Source organism: Puntigrus tetrazona, chromosome 22, assembly GCF_018831695.1.
Source record: "Puntigrus tetrazona isolate hp1 chromosome 22, ASM1883169v1, whole genome shotgun sequence".
Taxonomy (NCBI): domain Eukaryota; kingdom Metazoa; phylum Chordata; class Actinopteri; order Cypriniformes; family Cyprinidae; genus Puntigrus; species Puntigrus tetrazona.
Window position 1 is genome coordinate 4,116,711 of NC_056720.1, and position 26,119 is coordinate 4,142,829.

General features: G+C 38.6%; 2 protein-coding genes across 6 annotated transcripts in view; both read left to right on the forward strand.

Annotated features, from left to right (window-relative positions):
* Window positions 1–7,320: 7,320 nt before the first annotated feature.
* On the forward strand, window positions 7,321–14,321 carry LOC122327450 (SLAM family member 5-like). Of its 4 annotated transcripts, none has more exons than XM_043222827.1 (7): window positions 7,321–7,417; window positions 7,575–7,821; window positions 8,590–8,913; window positions 11,469–11,765; window positions 11,950–12,039; window positions 12,144–12,220; window positions 13,671–14,321. In XM_043222827.1, the coding sequence occupies exons 2-7, from the start codon at window positions 7,773–7,775 to the stop codon at window positions 13,722–13,724; spliced, it is 891 nt and encodes a 296-aa protein (XP_043078762.1). In that variant the 5' UTR covers window positions 7,321–7,417; window positions 7,575–7,772; the 3' UTR covers window positions 13,725–14,321. The 4 variants fall into 4 exon arrangements, with proteins under 4 accessions (XP_043078762.1, XP_043078760.1, XP_043078764.1 ...); XM_043222825.1 differs by having other exon boundaries at window positions 7,324–7,417; window positions 11,932–12,039; XM_043222829.1 differs by lacking the exon at window positions 11,469–11,765 and having other exon boundaries at window positions 7,326–7,417.
* A 9,125-nt stretch (window positions 14,322–23,446) lies between these two features.
* The window catches only part of LOC122327518 (SLAM family member 5-like), a 4,375-nt gene continuing 1,702 nt past the window's right edge, over window positions 23,447–26,119 (forward strand). For both annotated transcript variants that reach the window (XM_043222940.1, XM_043222941.1), the window contains exons 1-3: window positions 23,447–23,896; window positions 24,042–24,350; window positions 25,208–25,480. In XM_043222940.1, the coding sequence (XP_043078875.1) occupies window positions 23,848–23,896; window positions 24,042–24,350; window positions 25,208–25,480 (631 nt within the window). In that variant the 5' untranslated portion in view covers window positions 23,447–23,847. The remainder of the gene's footprint in view (window positions 23,897–24,041; window positions 24,351–25,207; window positions 25,481–26,119) is intronic.

Genomic DNA, 26,119 nt, shown 5'->3' on the forward strand with positions numbered 1-26,119 from the left:
AGATTATAAGAAGCTACGGCATATCCAACATATACCCACATACCAGGCAAAACATGTTTCTGTAGAACGCTGGTCTTTTAAAGGTATAATTTACTAATGCCACAATGCAGGATGGGAGCCATGGATAAGTTTTGATTGGCTACAACTTTCTCTTTTGATGGTCAGCATTGTTGTGATTCTCAAGCTGATTCTTGATGCCTGTGTCTAAATTATTATTCTTTTATATTGTTCTCCTATACGATGTAATCAATAAAAAACCTAGCATGATTATTCAGGTCACTACTTAAAGGGATGCCAAATCGTAATCAAGGGTGGATTATGATCTTTCCTCTGGTTTGCAAGGCTGTTATAACCCAGTTTCGGACAGTCAAACAAAATCTAAATGCTAAACATTAAGGATCAAGAGGCCAACTAAATACACTGACCACTTTAACGGTGACATACAAATACTTCGATTCTGCTTGTTAACATCAGGTGTCTTTAATAATGGTCAATCATCACTTAATCAATCATCTCGTGATCTTTTTCAGCGTGGAGCCAAATAAATTGGAGGGAAGAGTTCATTTAACTCCTTTTTGCTGTGTGTAAGTGCACATTCAATAAAGTCAGGTGCAAAAAGTAGACTAAAAGTCAAGTAGAGTTGTCATTGCACCATTACTCTCTTGGCTCGCTATTTGAAAGAAAAACACAATCACAAGTTTTAAATTAGGCTGATTTTTATACAGTCATGTCTACAGTGAGGATTTTTAGCTGTTAATACATAGTTAACATTTTGGCTACACATATCTGAAAAAAATAAAGTGTGCCTTGTTTCAATATAGATGTTAAAATTGAACAGATGTTTTTGGTATATTTTTATAGGATTGCTTTCTTTAGACTCAAACAAGCCAAAAAGCCTTATTTTTAGTTCTGGAAAGCAATATGGCTTTATCTGTTGAGTAGGCAGTTTATGCATGAGAGCGGGGGTATTGCTGGATGTTTGTGGTTGTGTGCATGTGTTTAGGTGCGAAAAGTGCGAGTGTGCGTTCCTGTCAATCGTTTGGGGGCTGAGGGACTTACACAATTGCATTTCCTCTTTCCGAGAAACAACATTTTACTGCAAAATAAAGAATGACAAATGTCTGGCCAAAAGAAACATTCTGTCGGAACTTGTATACTTTGGTAAATGGGACGTGTTGGAAATATGTTATTGATATAATATTGATATTTAGTGGCATATGCATCAGTCTATGCATTCATTACCTACGCTAACGCAGTAACGCTAAGACATGTCAGTGAGTTATTTCCAGCTAAGACGCTGTCAGCTTAAGTTTAGCGAAGTATATTTCATTTGCAGCAACATTTAGTCATTTTGCAGAGAAGTTTACACTCATCTGGTTATCACACATTGTCTACATGTTCATCGCTTTTATGATGATCTGTCAGTTTCAAGGAAAAAAACATTTCAAGTGAAGCGTGAAAAAAAAAATATAATTAATAAGTTGTAATCATTTACTGCAATTAAAGTGAATTATGCATGAGTGATCTATAAGGGGGAAATTAAACGTTTTTTGGAACAGGGACTTTTCCAGCTAAAAAATAACAAAACAATAGAACCCTGCGCAAAACAAAATAATGTAAGGATTTTATTGGATATAATGGAAATTGTATTCCTTTTAATGGAAAGTATAATGGTGTGATGGATTCTATTAGTGATACGTTACATCGTATTGGATAATGCCCAAAACACATGGTTTTACTAGACAACAGTAATGATTCATAATGGCTTTTTTAATGGAAACCATTATAATTTCTGTGATGGTTTCTATCGGGAATTTTCGATTTTTTTTTTTTTTTTATATTTAAAAATGTTATTCATGTCAAACAAGGGCTGTTGTGTCGTTTGACATTTTCAATGGGAAATGCAGACTTACAAATGCCTGTGTTACTGTTAGCCAGCTATACATCTCTATAGCGCCATCTACTGTTCTTGATCAGGAACAGGCTTTCCCAACATTACCTCCAGCGTCCAGTAGTAACACATGAAAGAACATTGGTTCAGAACTCTTGGTTCTGAGTTGAACAGCTAGTCAGCTTCAGGAAAGGTTAAAAGCTGAATCCCAGTATGTGTTAAATGTACAAATACATCGGATTACTTTTGAGTACATTGCTGGTGACTTATAAAGGGTTAAATAGTTAACGTTAATGATATAATTAAGTGACTAATTGAACGATGATTGTGTATTATTGATGAACACCTGCTGTTCATCTGCTGAGAATCAGATGCTGATGTTTTATTGGTTAAAATGTGTTTGTTTTAGCTGTGCTCTTGACCTTCTTGTGTTCACAAATGTTTGCAGTGAAACAATATTGAAGTAGATTAGAAATAAATGAATTTAGAATTAGTGTAAGAGAAAACAAACTTAACCTTGCAATGTTTAGGGGAAAAGCAGCCCAGATCTTGACCTGGTCCAAAGCTTATTTCAAGCCTGGAGGACACTTTCTGAATTTGGAGGAGTAGTTTATTTGATGGTCCTTCGTGGTTAAACGATGGTTACCCTGTTCATTTTAAGAGCTTACGTTTAACGTCCTGACCTTGTTTTGTAAGGTCTTTATATACCAATATATAAAATTTAACGCGTTGAGAATAGCTTGGCGAATTTCTAGATTCATGAAGAAACATGGACAAGCTCAACTTTATGTTGAAATGAGTTTAATCATGACGGTGTTTTCCTCACGCCATCAGGACCTATCAAGTGACATACAACTATTCCCCATCTGTCTTTGCTTCCTAACAGTGTTTCTGCATTTTAAAAATAAGTGTAAGTGATGTCTACTGTTTCAAATGTGCTGGAACTAAAAGACGATTTAAACTCCCTCAGAAATAGATTAGCTTCACCATCCAATATAAATATCCTACATGAAATATCGAGTTTTTAAAAAGTGCAGTTGATTCGACACTAACTTTTAATTATAAATTATAGCACGCATTTACTATTATGTAAATGTAGAATAAACGTAAATGATATGTTTTAATATGATGTAGATTCTGTACATTGATGAAATGAAAAACATCTGTTTAACTGTGGAAGCAGTATGGCATCTTTAGTTTATTTTTCAGACCGAACTGATAACAGATCTTTCAGAACATCTCACAACACCACATGCACCTAAAAACAAAACTAAACGAGATAAAACTTTGGTCAAAGCACTGTCAGAACCCAATGTCATACAGCAGGTAAAATAATCAGATATTACTATTTACATTCACAAGATGGGCACATTTACTTAACAGTTAATACAAAATATAGAGCAGTACAAAAATATAAAGCTAAAAAAAGCAACAAAGCCGTTTAAAAAAATCCCTGCAGTAAAAGTGCTGCGTTCACACAGTGTTATTCAATAACGAGGCAATGACAAACCTGCGTGTTTCTAGCATTTTCTAGAAGTGTTAAATACCAAGTATTTCGACAAGCAAGAAACGGAGAAGCAAGTAAGATGCTTTGATTAAATTTCCATTAGAGGGTCAAGTTCTAGTAAGTTCTAGTCGGTGGATCAGTGTGAACTCCTTTCACGTGAAGAGAAAGTCTTAAAAGGATTCGAAGTCTTTAAAAGATGGAATGTTCTTTGCATTCTTCGCTCATCAAAGGGTCGTACGTCTCGCCTCGGTCATAGCAACTCTTTGCAGTGCAATCTGGAGAAATAAAAGACATGATTGACCTGTCCAGTCATACAAAAAACTAAACAAAACTGGTGAATCTGTTAAATGGAAAGATTTGAGTTACTCACCACAGACAGTCGTCATCTGTCACAGGAGCTTATACTGTAAAATTAAAGAGAGCAATACAAACAAACAGAAATGAATGCATGTCTGCATCCTATTTTGCCATTTGACCACCTTCTGTAACACTTGAGCACAATAAATCTACCGCACGTTAAAGCTCGTTTTTTCTGGCATGCTGTATCAGCCGTAATACTTACACACTGGTCCTTTTTTCGTAAAGTAAATCGCACCAGATACAACTCCAGCTATCACCGCCACTACAGAAAGAACTATTCCTGTTATGGCGCCCGCAGACAGTCCCGGATCCGAGTCTGAAACTGAAACAAATCCGAAACTAAAACTAAAAACCGTTGTCAAGTGTCAAGTCAAGTCACCAGCTTTCATTTGACAAACTGAAAAGCCTTCCAACTTCACATTCGATTCACACACATTGTAAGACTGAGATTTAACAGTTAATAATAATACTTTAGAAACATGCCAAAAGTCTTATTAGGCTTTGTGTCAGCGTCAGTCATGCGTTCAGTTCAGATATCATTAAATGTCCTTAACATTACACTTAAATTATCAACGCATATGTATATATCTGAAGTGGTCTTGATTTTGGGAATGTATCAATATGCAAAAGATAAATAAATAAAAAAAACTGTAAAATGAATGGATTTAAACTTGAAATGTGTTAATTCTGTACTCCTATTAATTGTTTTTCATAACTAGTAAAAAACAATGAAAAAATTTCAAATAAAAACGCGATATCAAACACTGCACTCAGTAAACAAGTAAATCTGTCTAGTAATAATCATTTTTCTAATGATGTATTAAACACTCACCGCTGAGCTTCAATGTTTTCTGAAAGGCTACGATGGAGGTGGCGACTTCATAATCTCCAGAGTCTGTGGTTGCGGCGTTCATGATGGTCAGAGATCCAGTCTTTTCATCCAGTCTCAGTCTGTCTCTGAAATTCCCTCCAGGACCGTCTTCATACCTGGGGGGCTTACCAGCTGCTTTATTGAATCTAGCTAAGAGATCTTTCCCGGCTCCAAACCTCCACTCCAGCACATCATTAGACTGTATTTGAGCGAGACCGGTTTGTAGAATGACAGATTGTCCCTTGTACGCGTTCACCGTCTCACCAAACGCACCTGAAAAAACAAAAACACGGGCGACGATTAAACACTGATTCAGTATTGATTCAGTACTTTTAGCCTCGTCTTGTACATCGAGCACGACAGTCTGCTCAATCCAAAAGTTGGAAAACGACGTCAATGAACATCTAAACCATTTTCATCCAAAATCTAAAGCACGCATTCGGTTTTGTCCATCGATATCTACGATATTGAACTATTCTGTGGCAGAAATGTCACCAGAAGGCAATCTTTTCATTCAGCTTCTAAACAATAAATCAGCACTGCTATTTACTACCAGTAGTATATTTGCTTGGTATTTGATCAAACCTCTCAGGTCAGAGGAGAATGGCCAGACTGGTTCGAGCTGATAGAAAGGCAACAGCAACTCAAATAACCACTCGTTACAACCGAGGTATGCAGAAGAGCATCTCTGAATGCACAACGCATCCAACCTTGAGACAGATGGGCTACAGCAGCAGAAAACTGAGGATTTGATTCACACAGGTTCACCAAAAATGAATAATAGAAGATTGAAAAAAACGTCTCGATTTCTGCTGCGAAATTCAGATGGTAGGGTCAGAATTTAGCGTCAACAACATGAAAGCATGGATCCATCCTGCCTTGTATCAACGGTTCAGGCTGGTGGTGGTGTAATGGTGTGGGGGATATTTTCTTGGCACACTTTGGGCCCAATAGTACCAACTGAGCATTGTGTCAACGCCATAGCCCTTCCTGAGTATTGCTGCAGACCACGTCCAGCCCTTATGACCACATCTTCTGACGGCTACTTCCAGCAGGATAACGCATGAATCATCTCAGACTGGTTTCTTGAACATGACAATGAGTTCACTGTACTCAAATTGTCTCCACAGTCACCAGATCTCAATCCAATAGAGCAAATTTGGGATGAGGTGGAACGGGAGATTCACATCATGGATGTTCAGCCGACAAGCGTGATGCTATCATGTCAACATGGACCAAAATCTCTGAGAAAGGTTTCCAGTACCTTGTTGAATCTATGCCATGAAGGATTAAAGGGGATCTAACCCAGCACTAGTAAGGGGTACCTAATAAAGTGGCTGGTTATATCTATCTATCTATCTATCTATATATATATATTCCAAAATAAGGATACTGTTCTAAACATTTGGTACAAGTTACAAACAGGAATAGGAAGATAAGCGAGGGAAAATGTTGTATTTACTGATCTTGTAAAACCAAAGTGAAACCAAAAGTGTTTGTGATCAGGCTTACCTTTTACAAGTAATACGAAAGCAGGAAACAACAGGAACAACATATTGCTGTAGATTTCAGAAAAACAAACAGGAGCGTAACGTTTATCAGCCGATGTTTGTTATCGGTCTGCTCAGATCGGTTTCTGGGTGTTTCTGAAAAGACCGACAGACACCAGCACTGACGGACAAAACGACTCGATGGGGATATTTTACCAAAACTGAAAAAAAAAATGAATCGATGAAGCGTAGGTACTTATATTTTAATATTTCGACGGCGGACTCAGCGCAAGATGGTGAAATGCTTCTTCTTCGTTGTTTGTTTTTTTTTAAACTGCAGATTGATGTTACCGCCATCTTGTGGAGGAAATCAACCCCAACACAAAGCAGCAAGTCGAGCCCAGACACTTTTATTTATAGCTTTCTACAATAAAAATGTTATCAGTGTGCCAGAGCAGTGTTAAAGGGAAAATAGTGTGAATAATAAACAAAAATTAACTCCTGGTATAAAGCTTTTTGTGCTTTATTTAGTAAAATACCACAATAACAAGAGATATTGAGCCCACTTCTTCATATGTACACAGAATTTTCTAAATAAACCAAAATAAAATACGGTGTTTTGGTTTTTTTTGCTTTTCTGTAAATAAAAAATATATTCTCTCCATTTTCAAATCCTTCCAGAATAATCTTGAGTAGTCTAAAGACTTGTAATTTGTTAGAAATATGTTAATTTATGCTTAACTGGAACTGGAATGTTCTCTATTTCTGAAGACGAGCCATCTTTGAGGGGAAAAAATGCAGATTCATCTACATTCATTTTAAGGCCTGAACCACCGGTGAATTCCTCTATATATCTAATTATATTTTGGTACTTCAAATTAGTTTTAATAAATAAATAAAAAATATATATAATATATATATATATATATATATATATATATATATATATATATATATATATATATATATATATATATTATATATTTTTTTTTTTAATTAATTATAATAAATATTATTATTACTATTATTAATATATTTTATTTTATTTTTCCTCCTTCTTGATCCCACTGTTTTGATATCTGTATCCGTAATATAACACCAAATATACATTTTCACAAGTTGTGACTAAAGTAACTTCCACTAAATGTTTCCTGTAATTTCAACATAGCATTCATGGAGATTCTTGCACCACTTCTTTTTGCAAAACTCAGCTCTACAGAATTCTTATAAGGGTAACTCAAGAAGATATACTTTCTTTTTTGGGGGTTTCCTCCTGCGCTTCATCGGTCCACTGAAAAGTACATGCTAATATTTTTATACCAATTCTTTACAGATGTTTATATGCATTTTGAATTATACTTATTGCACTGTTTTAGTGTTAAACGAGAGACACTTAATAGAAAAGTACTTGTCTGCCAGGACGTGATCTGTTATCTGTTGCTTTTATCTGTTTAGTTAATTAACACAACGCTGTGAGAACATGAGCAACTGTGGTTTAGAAGAAAAAAACGAAGGAGGAAAAAAAAAAAAGCAGAAAAGCGGAATTAGAGTACAAGCCACAGCAGTCACACGAACACAGAAGTACTTTCATCTCAGGGATAACAGACTCACGGCAGGACTTTACATTTATTCCTTTCTAAACTGCTGAAGAAAATGTTTCCCTCGTTTGTTTTTCGCTGTTTGTGCTTTTGGCAGCTGGTCGGTAAGTTTGAAACATTTCTATGATTTCTGCTGAACCATAAATCAATAGGATATATGACTGTGAGATCTACTCGGGTCTCACATCTCGGCGCGTATTAAATGATATCCGATGTCTTGGCCGCAACAGATCAGTCGTTTCCATCTGATAGTGTATCTGCCACAAATGAAGTTTATGTCCCATCTAAATTTCTTCATATATGGTTATGTGACAAGACTGTACTATAATATTATTTATTTAACACCTCTTAGGTTTTTTTGTATTACAGTAACTGATCATTGTACCGCCAATCTCAAAGCAGAACTTATATAGCTGTTTTGTTGAGCATAAAAATGATTTAACGTGTTAAAACAATGACTGAAAGTGTCTAATTAGTCAGTTTGTACATACAGACAAGTGTGAGTAAGAATGGTCACTTACAGGAAGTGTCAGTAACTATTTAAATGATCGTTAAACACAGCCATGTTTCTTCTTTATTACTATATACGTACACTTCAGTACATTGTGTTACCAGTCATTTGTTTGTAGGTACAAGATATTTACCATGTATGCACCAGAAATACTCAGTTGTGACAATAAATCTTTGCAGGAAACTTTGTGTAATTGAGGTAGACTAACATCAATTGCACATCTTTGTTTTTTAAAGAGGATATCAATTAAAGCTAATAAGAGTATATCCATAGACTGCAATCATTTTAAAACTACAAGGTTAGAGTCACAGCTTGACTGTAATGTCTGTGTGTGACTGAGAAATGTGTTTGTGTTCTTCAGGTGTGTTTGCTGATTCAGGGACAGTGAAGTCAGTATCAGTGATGGAGGGATATCCAGTCACTCTACAATCTGGTCTTACTCAAATACAGGAAAATGATTTGATATACTGGTATTCTGAAGATTCAGGGATTCTTATAGCTCACATTAATAAAGAAGCTGGACACTTCAACATATCTGATGGGAGATTAAAAGACAGACTGGAGCTGGATCATCAGACTGGGTCTCTGACCATCATGAACATCAACATCAAAGACTCTGGACTGTATAATGTAACCATCAAAAGAAACAATGTCACCAATCACCGATTCAATGTCACAGTCTATGGTGAGTCGTCAACTGCAGGTTTACATGTTCTGTATTTTACAGTGTATATATATATATAAAACACTGGCTTTCTAACAAGAACATCGCAAGGATAATGTGAGACCCAGTTCAGAAACATTTGATGAACTCTGCAACACCTAACCAAAATAATCGATGTAGAAATGTTCATGAATTTGTAACCCTATACAATCCCGAGCTGATGGTTTTACAGTATCTTAAAAAACATTTTACAAAACATTTTACCAGAGGCGGACAATCAAGGGGGACAAAGAGTAAAAGTCCTGCCGTATGTTCATTCCAGTCATGAACTCGACAGCTGATTTCACCAGACGAGGAACCAAGTCGTTCCTTTCAAAACACAAGCCAAGTCTTGAGTCGAAGCTCTCAAAGTTAATGAGATAATTAAGTGACTGATTAAATGATGATTAGAGATGAACACCTGCTGTTATTGAGAATTACAGAGGATCCGATGCTGATGTTTTAATGGTTAAAATGACGCCACCATCATGGAGATGGTCACTTTTAAAACTTTACTGTAAAACGTGACCCTTATGTGTTAAGGAACAAGGCTAAATTTGGGAGAAGTTAATTATAAAAACATTGCTTTTCACAATAGCTACAGCTTCAAGGTGGCTTTAAAAGAAATCATAAGAGTGCGGTTGCAGCGTCTCTAGTACACCTCTACACAGTGAAATCCCCGGTGTTAAAGTAACACTACTGAGTGTCTATGTGTCCACACTACAGAGTGTTGAAAGTAACACTAAAGCAGTGTTCAAGTTGATGAGGTACTTAAGAGATTCACTGAGCGATCCGTTATTGAAGAGACACCTGATGTTAACAAGCAGAATCACCAAAGAAGATTTTTTTTTCTTTCTTTTAGTCACCATTACAGTGATCAGTGATTACTTTAGTTGCACTCTTGACCCTTGTCTTTATGATGTTAAGTCATTTTTTGGTTGCTGTAACTGAGCAACCAGACCAACAAATAGCAGAAGTCATACGTAGACGTGCTCATATTCTAACAAAAGCATTAAATGTTCTGAAGCACTGATTCATTTAAAGTCTAATCTCCATGATGCATTAATAACAACAACATTTTAATTCCACAGCGAAAGATTATTTATTCATTTATTTTTAGGATTTTTTTTTTTTACAAGCTGTTCTGATAAAAAACTGATCTGACATTGACAAAACATTTGCAGCGTTGAGCAATGTTACCGATTCTTGAACGCGATGACAAGAAGAGTTTAAGTTGGAATCCGATCCTCTCATTATAAAAGTGCAGACACGGTGTAAATAACAGATTCACTGTGCAGTGTATAGAGTGCTTCAGTTCACGATAAACTGGAGTGACAGCTTTTATAGAGGGAACGCTCTTAGCACAAGTTCTAGGCCAAACACTGTGTGTTTCAGGTTGTAACTCGCTTGTGTGCTTTTCACATGCATGCATTGTTTTCTGACAAAGCCTACCGTATGCACTTGGGCCCGGTTTCATAGACGGGGCTTAGCCTAAGCCAGTATAAGGTCATAATTCAATTAGGACATTTAAGTAATTTTTCTAAACATGCCTTAGAAAAAAGCATTACTGGTGAGCATCTTAAGGTGGAACAATGCCACTGATATGTTTTAAGATCAGTCAGTGCAAGCTCAGATTTACATTTTAGTCTAGGATTAGTCTACATTTTAGACTAATTTTTGGTTTGTAGAAAGATTAAACCGTAGACAGTAAGAGACCATTAACTATTTCTCATCCTTTTAATTACAACACTGTCTACAGACCGATGAAACTGACCCGAGATCAGGTAAAAACCAAAGACGCCGGTTCAATGACGCTGGGTCATACACTCTTCATGTGACTTCCGATTACGCTTCCAGTAAAATTTTTCTGTGGTCATTTAAGGTAGTTGTTATCACGCTGATATATGATCAGTGTCGTTATAATTGATTGGGTCGGTGGGAGTTTGACCCTTCAGGCTCCAAACCAATCTCTACTGAGCAGACAGTAGACAGTTTGGCTTTCAATAGTGAACGGAAGTGAAGATGCGTCATCCACTTTTTTTATTACAGTCTATGTTCGAAACGTTGGTAATGTCCTCATTTACTGAAATCACGTGACTTTGGGAGTTTGATACACGCTGTTTCGAAATAATTGATTGTTCCCCCTTCTGTCGAATTCACGACCACGTTCCCCTGGGAGGAAATCATGTTTACCCCTTCATTATCCTTAATTAACCTATGTTATGGTTTAAAGTTAAATATATTAATAGTAATAGGGTGGTTCTAGGAGTTCTTTTACATTTCTTGTTTGCATAAAGGCTAAATACAAAAAAGACGAACATTAATTTGTGTGTACTGGTTTAATTTCTAAAATATCGCATAGCTTTATTGGAGGAGGCTTCATAGACTTAGCAAATTATAGACTTAGTAGGTACAGGTTTTAGGCAGTTTTTTATTGTTAATTTTTCTACACAGAAATGTCATTGTATCGACTAAAATTAAGAAATATATTGTGATATCAATTTTGGCCAACATGTTCTTAATTCCCTTTATTTCAGCTCGTCTGCCTGATCCTGTCATCAGCAATATGCCTTTAAACTGTTCTTCTTCATCATCATCATCATCACAGCAGACTTGTTCATTGTTGTGTTCAGTGGAAAATGTGGGTCATGTGACTCTCTCCTGGTACAAAGGAAACAGTTTATTGTCCAACATTAGTGTGTCTGATCTCAGCAGAAACCTTTCTTTAGAGGTGAATATTACAGATAGTAACTCCTACAGCTGTGTGGTAAACAATCCCATCAGAAACCTAACTCAACATCTGGACAGTAGTAAACTTTGTCAACCATGTTCAGGTATGTGAATGGTAAAAAGTTGATCAGCAGCAGCAAAGTCTTCTGAAGTAGCATATATGCAAATTACAAGCTCAACTGTGTTTCTGTTTATACATCAGACACTAATTCATTCACACACAATGATCAGGTCCACAGTCTCCTTCAAACTCTACTTCAAACTCTACAGGTTTTAAATCTCCCACAGCGCTGATCTCTGCTGCTGCCGTCGGATGTGTGTTGGTGGTTGCTGCCGTCGGTGTCTTCTGGATCTACAGGAGACACAGAAAAACTAAAGGTGCAGTGAACGTTTCCTGTTGCTGACACATCTGTGATCATGTCAAAAAGCAAAAATTTAAGATTGAGTTTTGCTATTGTTTTGTGTTGATGTCATTATTATAGTTGAGACAGATCCGCCTCGTAATGAAGAAATCACTTATGCTGATCCAACATTCTACAATCAAAAAGCGAAGAAACCGGTGAGAAAATTTGTGTCCGTTTCATTCAAGTCTTACTCCACCCCAAAATGAACATTTTGTCAGCAATCTTACTCTTGGTCGTTCTAAACCTGTAAAAACTTTGTTCGTCTTTGGAACACTATTTAACAGCAAAACCTTCTCTGCCGGCCTAAATACTCAGAAATATCAGAATCCCTAATTTAGTACTTTATTTTTCCATGAATGTGCATTAAATGATCTCCAACAGTCTTTTTTTATAGCTTTTCTCTTGGATGCGCTGCGTCCAGTAGCGTATGTTTATATAAGATCTTTTATCCAATCGTATTTCAGCGATCCTGTCGCCAGGGTCAAAGAAATCTGCCTGAGGCCTTCAGAATCTACAGCGCAGGAGTCTGTAGCTTAACGGCAGTTAAAACACTGGAGTAACCAATCAGATTTTGAGTTGGCAGCCCCAGGGCCATCTCGCAGGCCTACGGTGACGTCAGCATTTTCTCGTTCTTTAATTGGATGATTCCGAATAATAATCACCTTCTGTAAATCGAAATACTTAAGTACTGAATTGGCCACGAACTGAGCGTGCTGTACACCGGATGCTATCTAAAATCGTGACATTACGACACTGAATCTTTGAATAAAGTCATTTTGTTTTCTTTCCATATTCTCGTAGCTTCGTAATACTACTGTTGAACCACTGATGGCAGATGCATGTCTTTCATACTTTTCTGACAGTGATAATTGTTTGGTAGCCAATGGGACAGTCACAAGCCTCACGGTTTTCATCCTAAATATCTCAAATGGTGTTTCGAAGATGAACAACGCTTTTACGGGTTTGGAAATACATGGGAGTAAGTGATTAATAAAAAAATCACTTAAAAAAAATTAACCACTTCAAATATTTTGAGTTAGATGTTTATGTCCCATAATAAAATAAATAAAAATCTGAATATTATTGTAATATCATACAATAATACATCTATTTACCTCAGTATGGATTAAACGGTCAGGGTCTACAGTAAACTACTGTAAAAACTCTTCTAAAAGTTAACATGTTATGGTAAATGTGGTTTCTCTAAAATGCAACTGTCACACTTCATGGCCTTCAAAAAGCCATCGTGAGCAAGAAAAATGCAGAATCAAACAAAACTTGCGTTGCCGTGTTGCACAAGGAGACACGTTACATTTTTGCCGGGCAGCATTTATTAAAACAGTCTAAATAACCCTGAATTGAAAACATGTGCACAAGTGCGAGTGACTTCTGGAATATACAAAAAAAAAATTTTTAACAGATGCAACGTGCTATAAAGTGTATAGAGAGGAGACCTTTTCAAAACATGCCAAATAGACCCCGACTTCCCGGCACAAAAAAAAAAAAAAAGGCTGAAGACCACCACACCAAATCTTAAATATATTAGCAAACAACAAATTTAGATCTGACATGTCTTTTTCTGTCCTCTCTCTTTGTGTTTTTCAGAAAGTCAAACAGGAGGAGGAAGTGGTGTACGCAGGGGTGGTCATGCAAACTTGATCGGACTCATTAATGCTAGAACGACAGTCACAATTACAAAGCAGAATATAAAGCTGTCTATCTGCCAAATTCGTTTTTTTTATTATTTGTACGGAAAATACAGAACTTAGTCCAATATCACTATTACGTCACTGTTCCCCAATGTTTAGCGTCCCTAAATGTGTCTGTTTGAGTTCAAAATGTCCCACAGATCATTGATTATATCATTTAAAAAATGAAATTTTGAGTGGCAGCAGAAACGTCCTTTCCGTGCCTGTTTTTTTCTTATGCGAATGACGTTACTCCCCGTCCCCTTTTTCAGAATAGAGCCGTTATTTGCAAGATCAAAATGGAAATGTACAGATTAAGAGATGGTGTTATTATAAAACGATCCCTTCGCGACCTCACGAGGGAAGCGAGATCAGACGTGCCATTTTTTTAAAGGCTTGCAGAAAATGGTTTACTAAAACAAAGTTAATGTGTTACTAATTCACGTTTCCTTGGATAGTAGATTCACTCACCTTTTTATAGCTCTTAAGTCAGGATATATGTGACCTTTAAAATGTGTTCAATGTTGGTTTATGTGTTGACTATGTCAATTAAATATTTGCCAACTTATATTCTGTGTGATTTTTTAATGGTTTTGTCCGAATTGATTCAAAAACATACAACATACGCCCGTTTATCATTCATATTATGGCTGTCACAGATTGGAGCCTACTTCTTGGAATTATGACCCAAATAAGAATTTTAACCAGATGTTAGTAACAAGTCTGAAACTTTTGTTCTTACCAAGTGAGGAAAAAAAACAACCATTACATTATATTGTGTTACTGTGGGGATTGAATCTATCAGGCGGCTAGCTCATATCACAAGCAAACCTGCGCTATTGTTACACTTTGTTTTCAAATTGTTAATGTAAACAACATCAGCAATACATGCAATACGCGTTCAAATCTTTAATTGTCATAAAAAGAAATCATTTTGGCTCAAAAGGCCATTTATTCATCCTTAGATTCTTCTCTTTAAAATACAAAACTTGTGTAAATCTAATTTCATTTCATGTTTCATAAGAGCATTTTTCTTTCTGGATTATAATCCGAAATCAAAATAATACGTTGTTCTAGCTACTGTGAGAAACGGCTGTAGGTTATCTAGGACTTGCAGCATCCTCACATGCTATACAACCAACTTTATTCACAGACGTGACGTGACGACGCAGCCACACGCTCGGGAAAACTCACCCATGACATTATTAAAAGCTTATTGGTGCGAAATGTAAGGTGACAGTTTTGAACACTGGCTGGTTATGAACTTGCTCAAAAATTGATTTGAGAACACAGTTATGGACTGCAGCTTTAATGCTATGATCAAGATAACGGTCATCATTCTGGTGGTTAAAACTACACCAACTGGACGTTGTGAATAGTGTGTGTTTGTGTGTGTGTGTGTGTTTGTGCGAACTGCACGGCTGACTTCCGCAATTGAGCTTCCTCACTTTAAACGTGTAAAAAAACAGCTGGTTCCATAAATGCTAATGCTTTCCAAAAATGATTCCGTCAAATGACGCCGTACTGTAAAATATGAAAACAGGCCTGAGAGAGGAACTGTCTGTGAAATATTAACAGTGATATTCAATGTCTCTCTCCCTAAATAAATAAGCTGTGTTCGTTTTTTCAGCACCAGCAAAATATTGCCTAGTTTAGAATGATCTCGTTCTGTTCTAACCAATGCATTTTTTTACGTGTCAACATCAAGGACAAAAACAAATGAATAATTTTAATAACAAATGCAACTATTTGATATCTGATAGAATTTGACAAGTTATTGCTGTCTTCATTATTATTCATTGTTACGTACTTTTAAAAGTGGTCTAGGGGTGAGGACGCAACATTTAAAATTAATGCTGGGGCGGAGTTGTAAAAATGACCAGGCACAACGACAGAGTCAGTTTTAGCGGTTTATTATACTCTACTGATAAAGAGAGCGTGAAATATTTACAAAGTGTGAAGGGGAAAAAAGAACTAAGAGAGGCGCCAAAGTAAAGAAATAAATATAACAAAACCCCAAACTAAGTAGCCCAATATCCCAGTAAACTAACCAAAGAAAAATGTGAAAAACAAACCGAAATCTTCAGCGCGTGTGTGGCGCCAGAAACTACCCTACTCTCACCAAGACGAAAAACAAAAGTACAAAAAGGCGCTCCACCCTTACCTGGTGTGTCTAACATGAAATTACTACGTGCAAAAATGTGTGTCGTACGTCCTAACCCTGTTCTCTTCTCCCCACGAGAAAGGACAGAATTCTTAGGCAACAATATCAACCAAGATGCCGGAACTGAATGAGTTAGACATTAGCACACACCAGAAAACTGAAACAAATCAATTGTGTCACGAAACACCTGCGTATACTGAACAATGAGTACTGAACAATGAGCACTGAGCTACAAGCTCTGAGCTACCGACGTAACAAGCAGCGCGCTTTTTAAACTGCCGGAAGACGTCGGGTTGGCTGCACCGGCGACTCCGGAACGATGATGGACAGCCACATCCTCCAATCAGCAAACGCGTACCTGAAAGAACGAGAGATAGGGGGCGGAAGAGAGACCGCTCTCGGGGAAAACAAACAAAAGGACCACACAAACAACCAGACACACACGGCACGTAACACCCCCTCCCATAAGAACAAACTATATGAAACATATATTTGTTTCACAATTATCCACCAGAACTATTACACTCTAGATAGGGCATCAGCGATCACGTTCTCCGCACCTTTCTTGTGTTTAATCGTTAGATTATAGCTCTGCACAATCAGAGACCAACGCATTAATCTTTGGTTCTGGTTATACATACGTGACAGAAATACCAGAGGATTGTGATCCGTAAATACATTTACTGGACGATTGCTTGATCCAACATAAACATCGAAATACTGGAGGGCCAGAAGTAACGCTAACGCCTCTTTCTCGATTGTCGAGTAGTTCAACTGATGTTTATTAAATTTTCGTGAAAAATAACAGATAGGATGATCAACTCCATCCTTATCCTCTTGCAACAGCACGGCACCCGCACCAACCGCACTGGCATCCACCTCCAGCTTAAAATCTAATTCGAAATCGGGTGCACTTAAAACAGGTGTGTTACACAATAGTGCCTTAATGGATTCAAACGCGTGTTGGCATTCATCAGACCACAGAAATCGACAAGAGGGACTGAGAAGTGACGTCAATGGTTGTGCAACGATAGAAAAATTTTTACAGAAGCTGCGATAATAACCAGCCATGCCTAAAAATCTACGAAGTTCACGTCGTGTAGCTGGAATCGGGAATTCAGCAATGGCGGTTACTTTCGCTTCTAACGGGCGCACTTGACCTTGCCCAACTTGTTTTCCCAAGTATGTGATAGTTGCCTGGCCGAAATCACACTTGGCCAAGTTCAAGGTTAAAGAAGCGTTAGAAAGACGCTCGAAAACTGTTCGCAGCAGAGATACGTGTTCAGGCCATTCCGCAGAATAGACAACTAAATCGTCTAAATATGCATTGCAGTTCGGAACTCCAGAAAGCACAAGGTTGACGAGCCGCTGAAAAGTTGCGGGTGCGTTCCGCATTCCAAACGCCATTACAGAATACTGAAGAAAACAATCGGGTGTCACAAACGCGGAGATATCGGAAGCGCGAGGGGTAAGGGGCACTTGCCAATAGCCCTTCAATAAATCGAGCTTACTGACATAGCGAGCCGAACCAAGATTGTCCACGCAGTCTTCCATACGCGGTAGCGGAAAACAGTCTGGAATGGTAACTGCGTTCACCTTTCGATAGTCCGTACAGAAGCGCGTCGTGCCATCACTCTTTGGGACTAGCAGGCAGGGGGAGCTCCAGGGACTGCAGCTAGGCTTAGCAAGCCCATGCTCAAGCAGATACTCCACCTCACTTCGCATAACAGCACGCTTCGTGACATTTACCCGATATGCATGTTGTTTAATTGGCCTGGCTTCACCCACATCAATGTCGTGCTGCAAGACTGTGGTGCAAGAAGGAACATCATTAAACAAAGGAAAAGCATTAATCAGATTCATAATATCAGCTCTCTGTTGAGCGGACAAGTGCAACAGCTGAGAGGGTAGTTCGCTTATCATCTCGGAATTTTTAAGTCTAACGCAGGTCTGGTGCATATGATGGGATACCACACCATCATCCTCAACATCAGCATCACCGACATTACAACAGGCCGTAACTACGGGAACGGGAACAGGAGCGACAGCAACAACCGGGCGTAAATCTTCTCGAATGTAATACGCTTTTAGCATATTCACATGACACACGCGAGATTTTCTTTTCCTGTCAGGAGTACTGACCACATAATCTGTATCGCTCAGTTTTTTTAAAACCTCATACGGACCAGAAAAACGTGCGGACAGAGCAGAACCAACCACGGGAAGTAACACGAGTACTTGATCGCCTTTCTGAAAACAACGCTTAACTGATTTGCGATCAAACTGGGCTTTCATATTTACTTTAGCGTTTTCTAATGACTCTCTCGCCGCAGAACATGCTTGATGTAATCGTTCGCGAAATTTGCTCACGTAGTCCAGTACGTTCACTTTAGGGCTGGAATCCAGGGATAAAATATTTTCTTTGAGCATTTTTAAAGGACCTCTGACACGATGCCCGAACACTAGTTCGGCAGGACTAAATCCTAGGCTCTCCTGCACAGCTTCTCTTACTGCGAACAGAACCAGCGGCACACCCTCATCCCACTCCTTACCTGAATCCAAACAGTACTTTCTCAGCATAGTTTTTAATGTCTGGTGAAAGCGTTCAAGCGCCCTTGGCTTTCCGGATGATAGGCACTCGCGACTCTGTGAGTGATATTTAGAGAAGACAGAACTTGTGAAAAGAGTTTAGAAAGAAAATTAGTGCCTTGATCGGTTTGCACAATTTTGGGTAACCCGAAAGTAGAAAAGAACTTCACAAGCGCTTTAATAATCACAGACGCGGTGATTCGTCTCAACGGAATCGCTTCAGGAAAGCGCGTAGCACTACACATCATTGTTAATAGAAACTGATTACCACTCTTGGTTTTAGGTAGTGGCCCAACACAATCCACAATGACATGTTCGAATGGTTCGCCTACCACGGGAATGGGAACGAGTGGTGCAGGAGGAATTATCTGGTTCGGTTTGCCTGTTATCTGACAAGTGTGACAGGTGCGACAGAATTGAACAACGTCAGTTTTCAAACGAGGCCAAAAGAAATGCATCAAAACACGATTATAGGTCTTCTTGATTCCTAAATGACCCGATAGATCATGGTCATGAGCTAAAGACAAAACGTGATGACGATAACACGAAGGTACTACAATTTGATACACGACACTCCATTCAAAGTGTTCCTTAATTTCAGGGCACCATTTTCGCATCAGTAAATTATTTTCTATAAAATAAGCAGACTTTCTCCGCTGTGCTTCCTCCAAGGAGACAACAGCAGAGAAACACTTGCTGCAAAGTCGGGTCTAATGCTTGTGCGGAAACAATTTTCTCACGCGTCATGGGCAGTTTCACATTCCTCGAATTATCAGATTTTTCAACAGCCTCATCCTCGAACGGTGAGAAAACGTCACTGGCAAACATAGGTGCAATAAAAGTAGAGGACAGATCAGGAAATTCTTTCTTTCGTGCTTGAGCTCTCGTAATAGCGCAGACAGGAAAAATTTTTGGGTACGTTTCAGATAGTTCATCAGGCTGATCACCAATCACAGGCTTATCAAAAACTTCTAGCAGGGGAAACACTTTTCCACCAGCCAGGTCGTTACCGAGAATAAAGTCTACCCCCTTCACCGGCAAATACTCACGAACACCTACCTTCACGAACCCTGTACATAACTCAGACTCAAGATGCACCTGATGTAACGGGACTGTGACAAGACCCATCTCTATGCCCTGTACTATCACATTACTGCCACATGCAGTCCTCGTAGAAAACGGCAGTACACCTGCGACCACAAAAGACTGGTTCGCGCCGGTGTCTCTGAGAAGCTTTATTTTTACCTGTTCGGTAGATTTACCCGTAACAGAAATTAACCCTTCCATCACGAATGGTTCATAAGTTGAATCTAGCCTGCTGTCACGCGCAGCTGTATCAACCTCCACTGTTCTCACGAAACCCACGCCTTTAGCCACAGAGCCCTGTTGCTTTCGCTTCAACACTTGACATTCAGCGATCAAATGGCCGGACTTACGGCAATAATAACACTCTCGCTCTTCTTTTGACTTTAAAACATTTGGCTTCGGTCGTGACTGATGGATTGGAAGAACAGACGGATTTTTATCAGATCGGGCGGTGGTGAATACATTTTTGTGTGTCAGTGCAAATTCGTCTGCTAAAATAGAAGCTTGCGACAGAGAGGTAACTTTCTGTTCGTTTAAATAAACAACGACACGCTCGGGAATACAGTTCTTAAATTCTTCTAAAAGGACGAGCTCTCGTAACGTCTTAAAATCTGTAACCTTACTCGACGCGCACCATTTGTCAAGTAAAATGCACTTTTCTCTGGCAAACTCAACGAATGTTTGACTTGAATTCTTTTTATGCCCTCTAAACCGCTGTCTATAGGCTTCTGGCACTAACTCGTAAGCGCGCAAGATTGCAGTTTTCACCGTGTCATAGCTTAAACTATCCTCTAGAGCTAGTGTCGCGCACACTTCTTGAGCCTTACCTGTTAATTTGCATTGTAAAAGCAAAGGCCAAACTTCCCTAGGCCAATTTAGGGCGGACGCAATACGTTCGAACACACTAAAATAGGAGTCGACTTCTGCCTCACGAAATTGTGGTACGAGAGAGATATGTTTACTTACATCAAAAGTGGTGCCCGCTATCCCTACTCCCAACGGAGCACTAGCGGTCTGCACCGGTGGAATAACTGGGGCAGGTGCATTTCTGGCAGCATTCAGCTCGAGCTCACGCAGTTTAATCTGCGTTTCCGCTTCAATCTCAAGCTTGCGAACTTTTAGTCGCCATTCAAGCTCGGCCCGACGACCCTCAACCCGCTCCTGTGCTTCCAGCTGGACTCGCGCTAAGCGAACCTTCAGCCGTGCGTCACCTCCAGACCCTAAAGAGGCAGGAGAAAAAGGTTCAAAGGCCGGCAGGGCAGCCTTGGTTTCGGAACCCTCCACCTCGGCGGCTCCACCCGGTGCCTCATCACCAGACAGAGACAGGTGCTCGTCGGACTCAAGACACTCTTTTCCTGCTCCAGCAGGCAACACCAAAACACCCAGTTCCACTAACTGTTGCAAAACAGCACTCTTTATATCTCTCTTAAGCTGTTGTTTCGTAACCACAATTTTAAAGTGGGCAGCGATACACAATAAATCGTCTTTCCGACATTTATCAATCAACTCTAGCGAAGGCGATTTAAGAAACGTCTCCAAAGCAAATTCAGCCATAATTACGCACGTATCCAATTAACCAGTCACGCCGAAATTACCATACAAAACCGATTTACCAAAAAAAAAAACCATGGTCACTCCACAACCCACGCCAGCAATAATTAATTACGACGGGTGATAATCTCTTAATTATCTATCCCGGACGAGCCCCATTAAATGTTACGTACTTTTAAAAGTGGTCTAGGGGTGAGGACGCAACATTTAAAATTAATGCTGGGGCGGAGTTGTAAAATGACCAGGCACAACGACAGAGTCAGTTTTAGCGGTTTATTATACTCTACTGATAAAGAGAGCGTGAAATATTTACAAAGTGTGAAGGGGAAAAAAAGAACTAAGAGAGGCGCCAAAGTAAAGAAATAAATATAACAAAACCCCAAACTAAGTAGCCCAATATCCCAGTAAACTAACCAAAGAAAAATGTGAAAAACAAACCGAAATCTTCATGCGTGCGGCCTACCCTACTCTCACCAAGACGAAAAACAAAAGTACAAAAAGGCGCTCACTCCTTACCTGGTGTGTCTAACATGAAATTACTACGTGCAAAAATGTGTGTCGTACGTCCTAACCCTGTTCTCTTCTCCCCACGAGAAAGGACAGAATTCTTAGGCAACAATGTCAACCAAGATGCCGGAACTGAATGAGTTAGACATTAGCACACACCAGAAAACTGAAACAAATCAATTGTGTCACGAAACACCTGCGTATACTGAACAATGAGTACTGAACAATGAGCACTGAGCTACAAGCTCTGAGCTACCGACGTAACAAGCAGCGCGCTTTTTAAACTGCCGGAAGACGTCGGGTTGGCTGCACCGGCGACTCCGGAACGATGATGGACAGCCACATCCTCCAATCAGCAAACGCGTACCTGAAAGAACGAGAGATAGGGGCGGAAGAGAGACCGCTCTCGGGAAAACAAACAAAAGGACCACACAAACAACCAGACACACACGGCACGTAACATTCATTTAATATATTTAGTTTTCTGACTGCTTTGTTGACAATGTTCTCAATTAAAATAAAAAATAATAATAAATAAATCTTGCTTTATTCTGTACAGCAAGGGTTTTAATTGCTTCCAATGCTTTCCTTTCAACTGCATTTTAAGGTACGTTGAAGCCATCTAGTGGCCAAACGATATTTTTAAATGCTTTCTGTTGTGTACGAGTGTGACAGGTTTTAGGCTTTGAGGCCATTTTTTCGAATGTCTAGTCTTGGTCTCGACCGCATTGGGACTTGATCTAGTCTCGGGCTCTGCCTTGGATTCAGGATTTTATTTTGAGATCGGTCAAGTGAGGATATCATTAAATTCCTGGCGCATTGATTTATTGTGATTTTGGAGAAGCTAGATCCCACCATACCATCCAGAGCCACATCTCCTCCAAAGCTCTTCATGATCGAACGGATCAGAATCAGAAAGAGCCTTGATTCCAAGTCATTTGTCTTGATGGCAAGAGCTTTGAGAGTAAGTAAAAATACAGACGTTGAGCAGGCATACATATAATTTGGCACACTTATAATACAGTGAAATATAACATTAATAATAAAGAGAAGACATTGATAGAAAATAGTAACTGTGAAAATATATGTATAAAAGGGGGAAAAACACTCCTGAGATGTTATTTATTGTTCAGGTGGAATATAACCCAAGGCTGACTTTTTGCTGAAGTCAAAGGTCATCCCCACTGTTTTAAGCGTGTTCAGTTCCAGGTTGTTATAACTGCACCAGACAGCCACCATCTTGTTTGTAGGCAGAGTTATCTTCATCCTGGATGAGCCCAGTGACTGTAGGGACAGAAGGGTTTGTACAGATAACCAACTCAATACGGTTGAAAGCACTTTATCTTCCTTGTTTTTCTGAAATACGCTGCTGAATCTATCATACTGATACTTAACGAATACTGATAATAACGCACAGAGAGAATGTGGGAAGCCACGCCATCTTTTTCAGCGTTTTGGTCGGTTTACGCTGAAAGTTTTCAAAGTAGCATCTTCAAAAGAGTAGTGGAAACAATACATAGCATAGGTTATGCGATTTGAGACACACTGGTATAAATGGGGCCTAAATTGCAGCTTTCAAATCAGTAACGAAATCTGATACGAAGTGAAATGGAATCAAAGATGTCTTCCCTTCTTGATCTCACAGTTATCGCTATTCTTTAAGCACTCTTTCTCATACAGGAACTTTTAAAAGCCTGTCATCTGCATCTGTCATTTATTTTTCAAACTTTTCATAACCACACACACTTAGAATCATACACATATGCCCAAAATTTCCATAAGCTGTCCTGATTACAGTAACTTACACTAAATGTTGGTTGTAATTGCAACACAGTCTATTGGCAAAACTTCTCTTGTGTAACTTCAGAAGGTATATATTTTTTTATAATTTAATTACTTTATCTGTCTATAGAAGTGTGTATGTTAATTGGAAGTTTTTTTTCATGCTAATTCTTTACAGGGGTTTACTTGTATTTCCAATTAAGTATTTTAGTGTTAAAGGAGTCTGTAAAGAAAGTATTTGAAAACATTATCTGTTTTTTGATGGCATGCAACTCTGTGTAAACTTGAGAAACTGTGGTTTAGAGAAAAAAAAAAGCAGAATTAGAGTACGGCCCACAGCAGACGTCCTTCATCTCAGGGATAACAGACTCACGGCAGGACTTTACATTTATTCCTTTCTAAACTGCTAAAGAAAATGTTTCACTCGTTTGTTTTTCGCTGTTTGTGCTTTTGGCAGCTGGTCGGTAAGTTTGAAACATTTCTATGATTTCTGCTGAACCATAAATCAAGCTGGGATATACGATCATTTCCCTACAAGGTTAGAGTCACAGCTTGACTGTTGTTCAGTAATGTCTGTGTGTGACTGAGAAATGTGTTTGTGTTCTTCAGGTGTGTTTGCTGATTCAGGGACAGTGAAGTCAGTATCAGTGATGGAGGGAGATTCAGTCACTCTACAATCTGGTCTTACTCAAATACAGGAAAATGATTTGATATACTGGTATTCTGAAGATTCAGGGATTCTAATAGCTCACATTAATAAAGAAGCTGGACACTTCAACATCTTAAACAGACTGGAGCTGGATCATCAGACTGGGTCTCTGACCATCATGAACATCAACATTAAAAACTCTGGACTGTATAATGTAACCATCAGAAGAAACTATTTCATCAATCACCGATTCAATGTCACAGTCTATGGTGAGTCAACAACTGCAGGTTTACATATTCTATATATTACAGTATATATTAATAAAACATTGACTTTCTAACAAGAAAATCGCAAGGATAATGTGAGACCCAGTTCAGAAACATTTGATGGACACCTAACCAGAACAACTGATGTAGAAATGTTCATGAAAATATAACACTAGGGTTTACAATCCAAAGCTGATGGTTTTATGATCTTTTCACAAATAATACATCTGTTTCTAAAGAAATACTATCCTTAAAAAATATAGAATTCATTTAGAGTTTACAATGATGTTGAGTTTGCTAACATTAGCTCCCTATCTGTGGGTCACTATGAGTTATGTCTTGAGGGATTCACTTGGGAGATTCAGACCTCTCTGACTGTAAGAGAAAACGTCACGCTCCATGCATACGGGTAAAAGTAGATGAAAGGTGGATGCACTCGTTCAGATTTCTGCTTCAGCGCTGATCTCCACAAAGCCTTTCGTCGATTTCTCTGGAAGCTGTTGTTGGTGAGCGTTCGGTCTGAACAGTAATACCCCTTTTTTCAGCTACTCCCTGGGCACTTCCTCTAAAAGAGAAAATCATGCTCGTGTTTTTTTAAAGATGCCGTTCTGTCCGTTTCCTCTCGATTGCTATCGTAACCTGTTTTCTTAGGACGGACCGATCGTGGTCTTCAGTGTCTGGGCATCCAACACACTGAAGCTGCATTTGTGGATTTTAAGCAGAATTTTCCTAATTTAATTGTGTCCACGTGTAAACAATATTTTTTTTGTAAATAGAGGAGTGAAGATCAGTGCCATGAGACTGATTGATTCTGCATTGAAAACGTTTCTGGTCTAGTCATGTTTGTCTCATGTTTTCAGCTCGTCTTCCTGTTCCTGTCATCAGCAGAGACTCTTCACAGTGTTCATCATCATGTTGTTCATTGTTGTGTTCGGTGGTGAACGTGGGTCACGTGGCTCTCTCCTGGTACAAAGGAAACAGTTTATTGTCCAACATCAGTGTGTCTGATCTCAGCATCAGTCTCTCTCTACCTCTGGAGGTGGAATATCAGGATAAAAACACCTACAGCTGTGTGATCAACAACCCCATCAGAAACCAGACCACACATCTGAACATCAGTGAAGTTTGTCCAGGTATGTGCGTTCATTGAGTTCATTTAATTCTACTAAGAGAACTTCAGGTGAATGAGCTTCTGTCATCATTTACTTAGGTCTTCCTAAATTGATTAGTTTTTTTATGTTCTGTGGAGCACAAAATAACATATTCCTGGCTTTTATTATTCCTACTGAGTAAAAAAAAGTGTAATAAGAGTTGTCATTTAAAGATAAAGATTTCTTTTTACAAATGTATCGATGCACACTATGTCACCTGAAGAAAAGAAATAACGATTTGTTTAAAGTTGAGTCTGAGCACAGTTTATAAAGAGGGTATAATGAGTTACACCTGGGCAGGTAATCAGTCCTAGGAATGGGGCATGATGGGTAATGTAGTTCGGGACAGTAAGTACTCAGGTTGATCCCAATTTAATATTGTTCTACTTTCTTTCTTATTGACAATAAAGCAGTATTTAGTACTTTGATTTCTGTACTTTCTGCAAACATAATTTACTTTATTTTTATTGTTATTTTTATTGTTTTTGCTATTGCTGCAATTATTCAAGTCATTGATTATTTATTGTTTATATATTGATTATTATTTATTGATTATATATTGATTATATACAAAAAACTTTAACACTATTACTGCATTTGTTTATGAGTAATAGATAACAC

Coding starts and splice junctions, on each gene's coding strand:
- LOC122327450 (XM_043222825.1), top strand. CDS start 7,773: ATGTTTCCCTCGTTTGTTTTTCGCTGTTTGTGCTTTTGGCAGCTGGTC. Junction 7,822..8,589: donor GTGCTTTTGGCAGCTGGTCG/GTAAGTTTGAAA, acceptor TGTGTTCTTCAG/GTGTGTTTGCTGATTCAGGG. Junction 12,040..12,143: donor GAGACACAGAAAAACTAAAG/GTGCAGTGAACG, acceptor TCATTATTATAG/TTGAGACAGATCCGCCTCGT.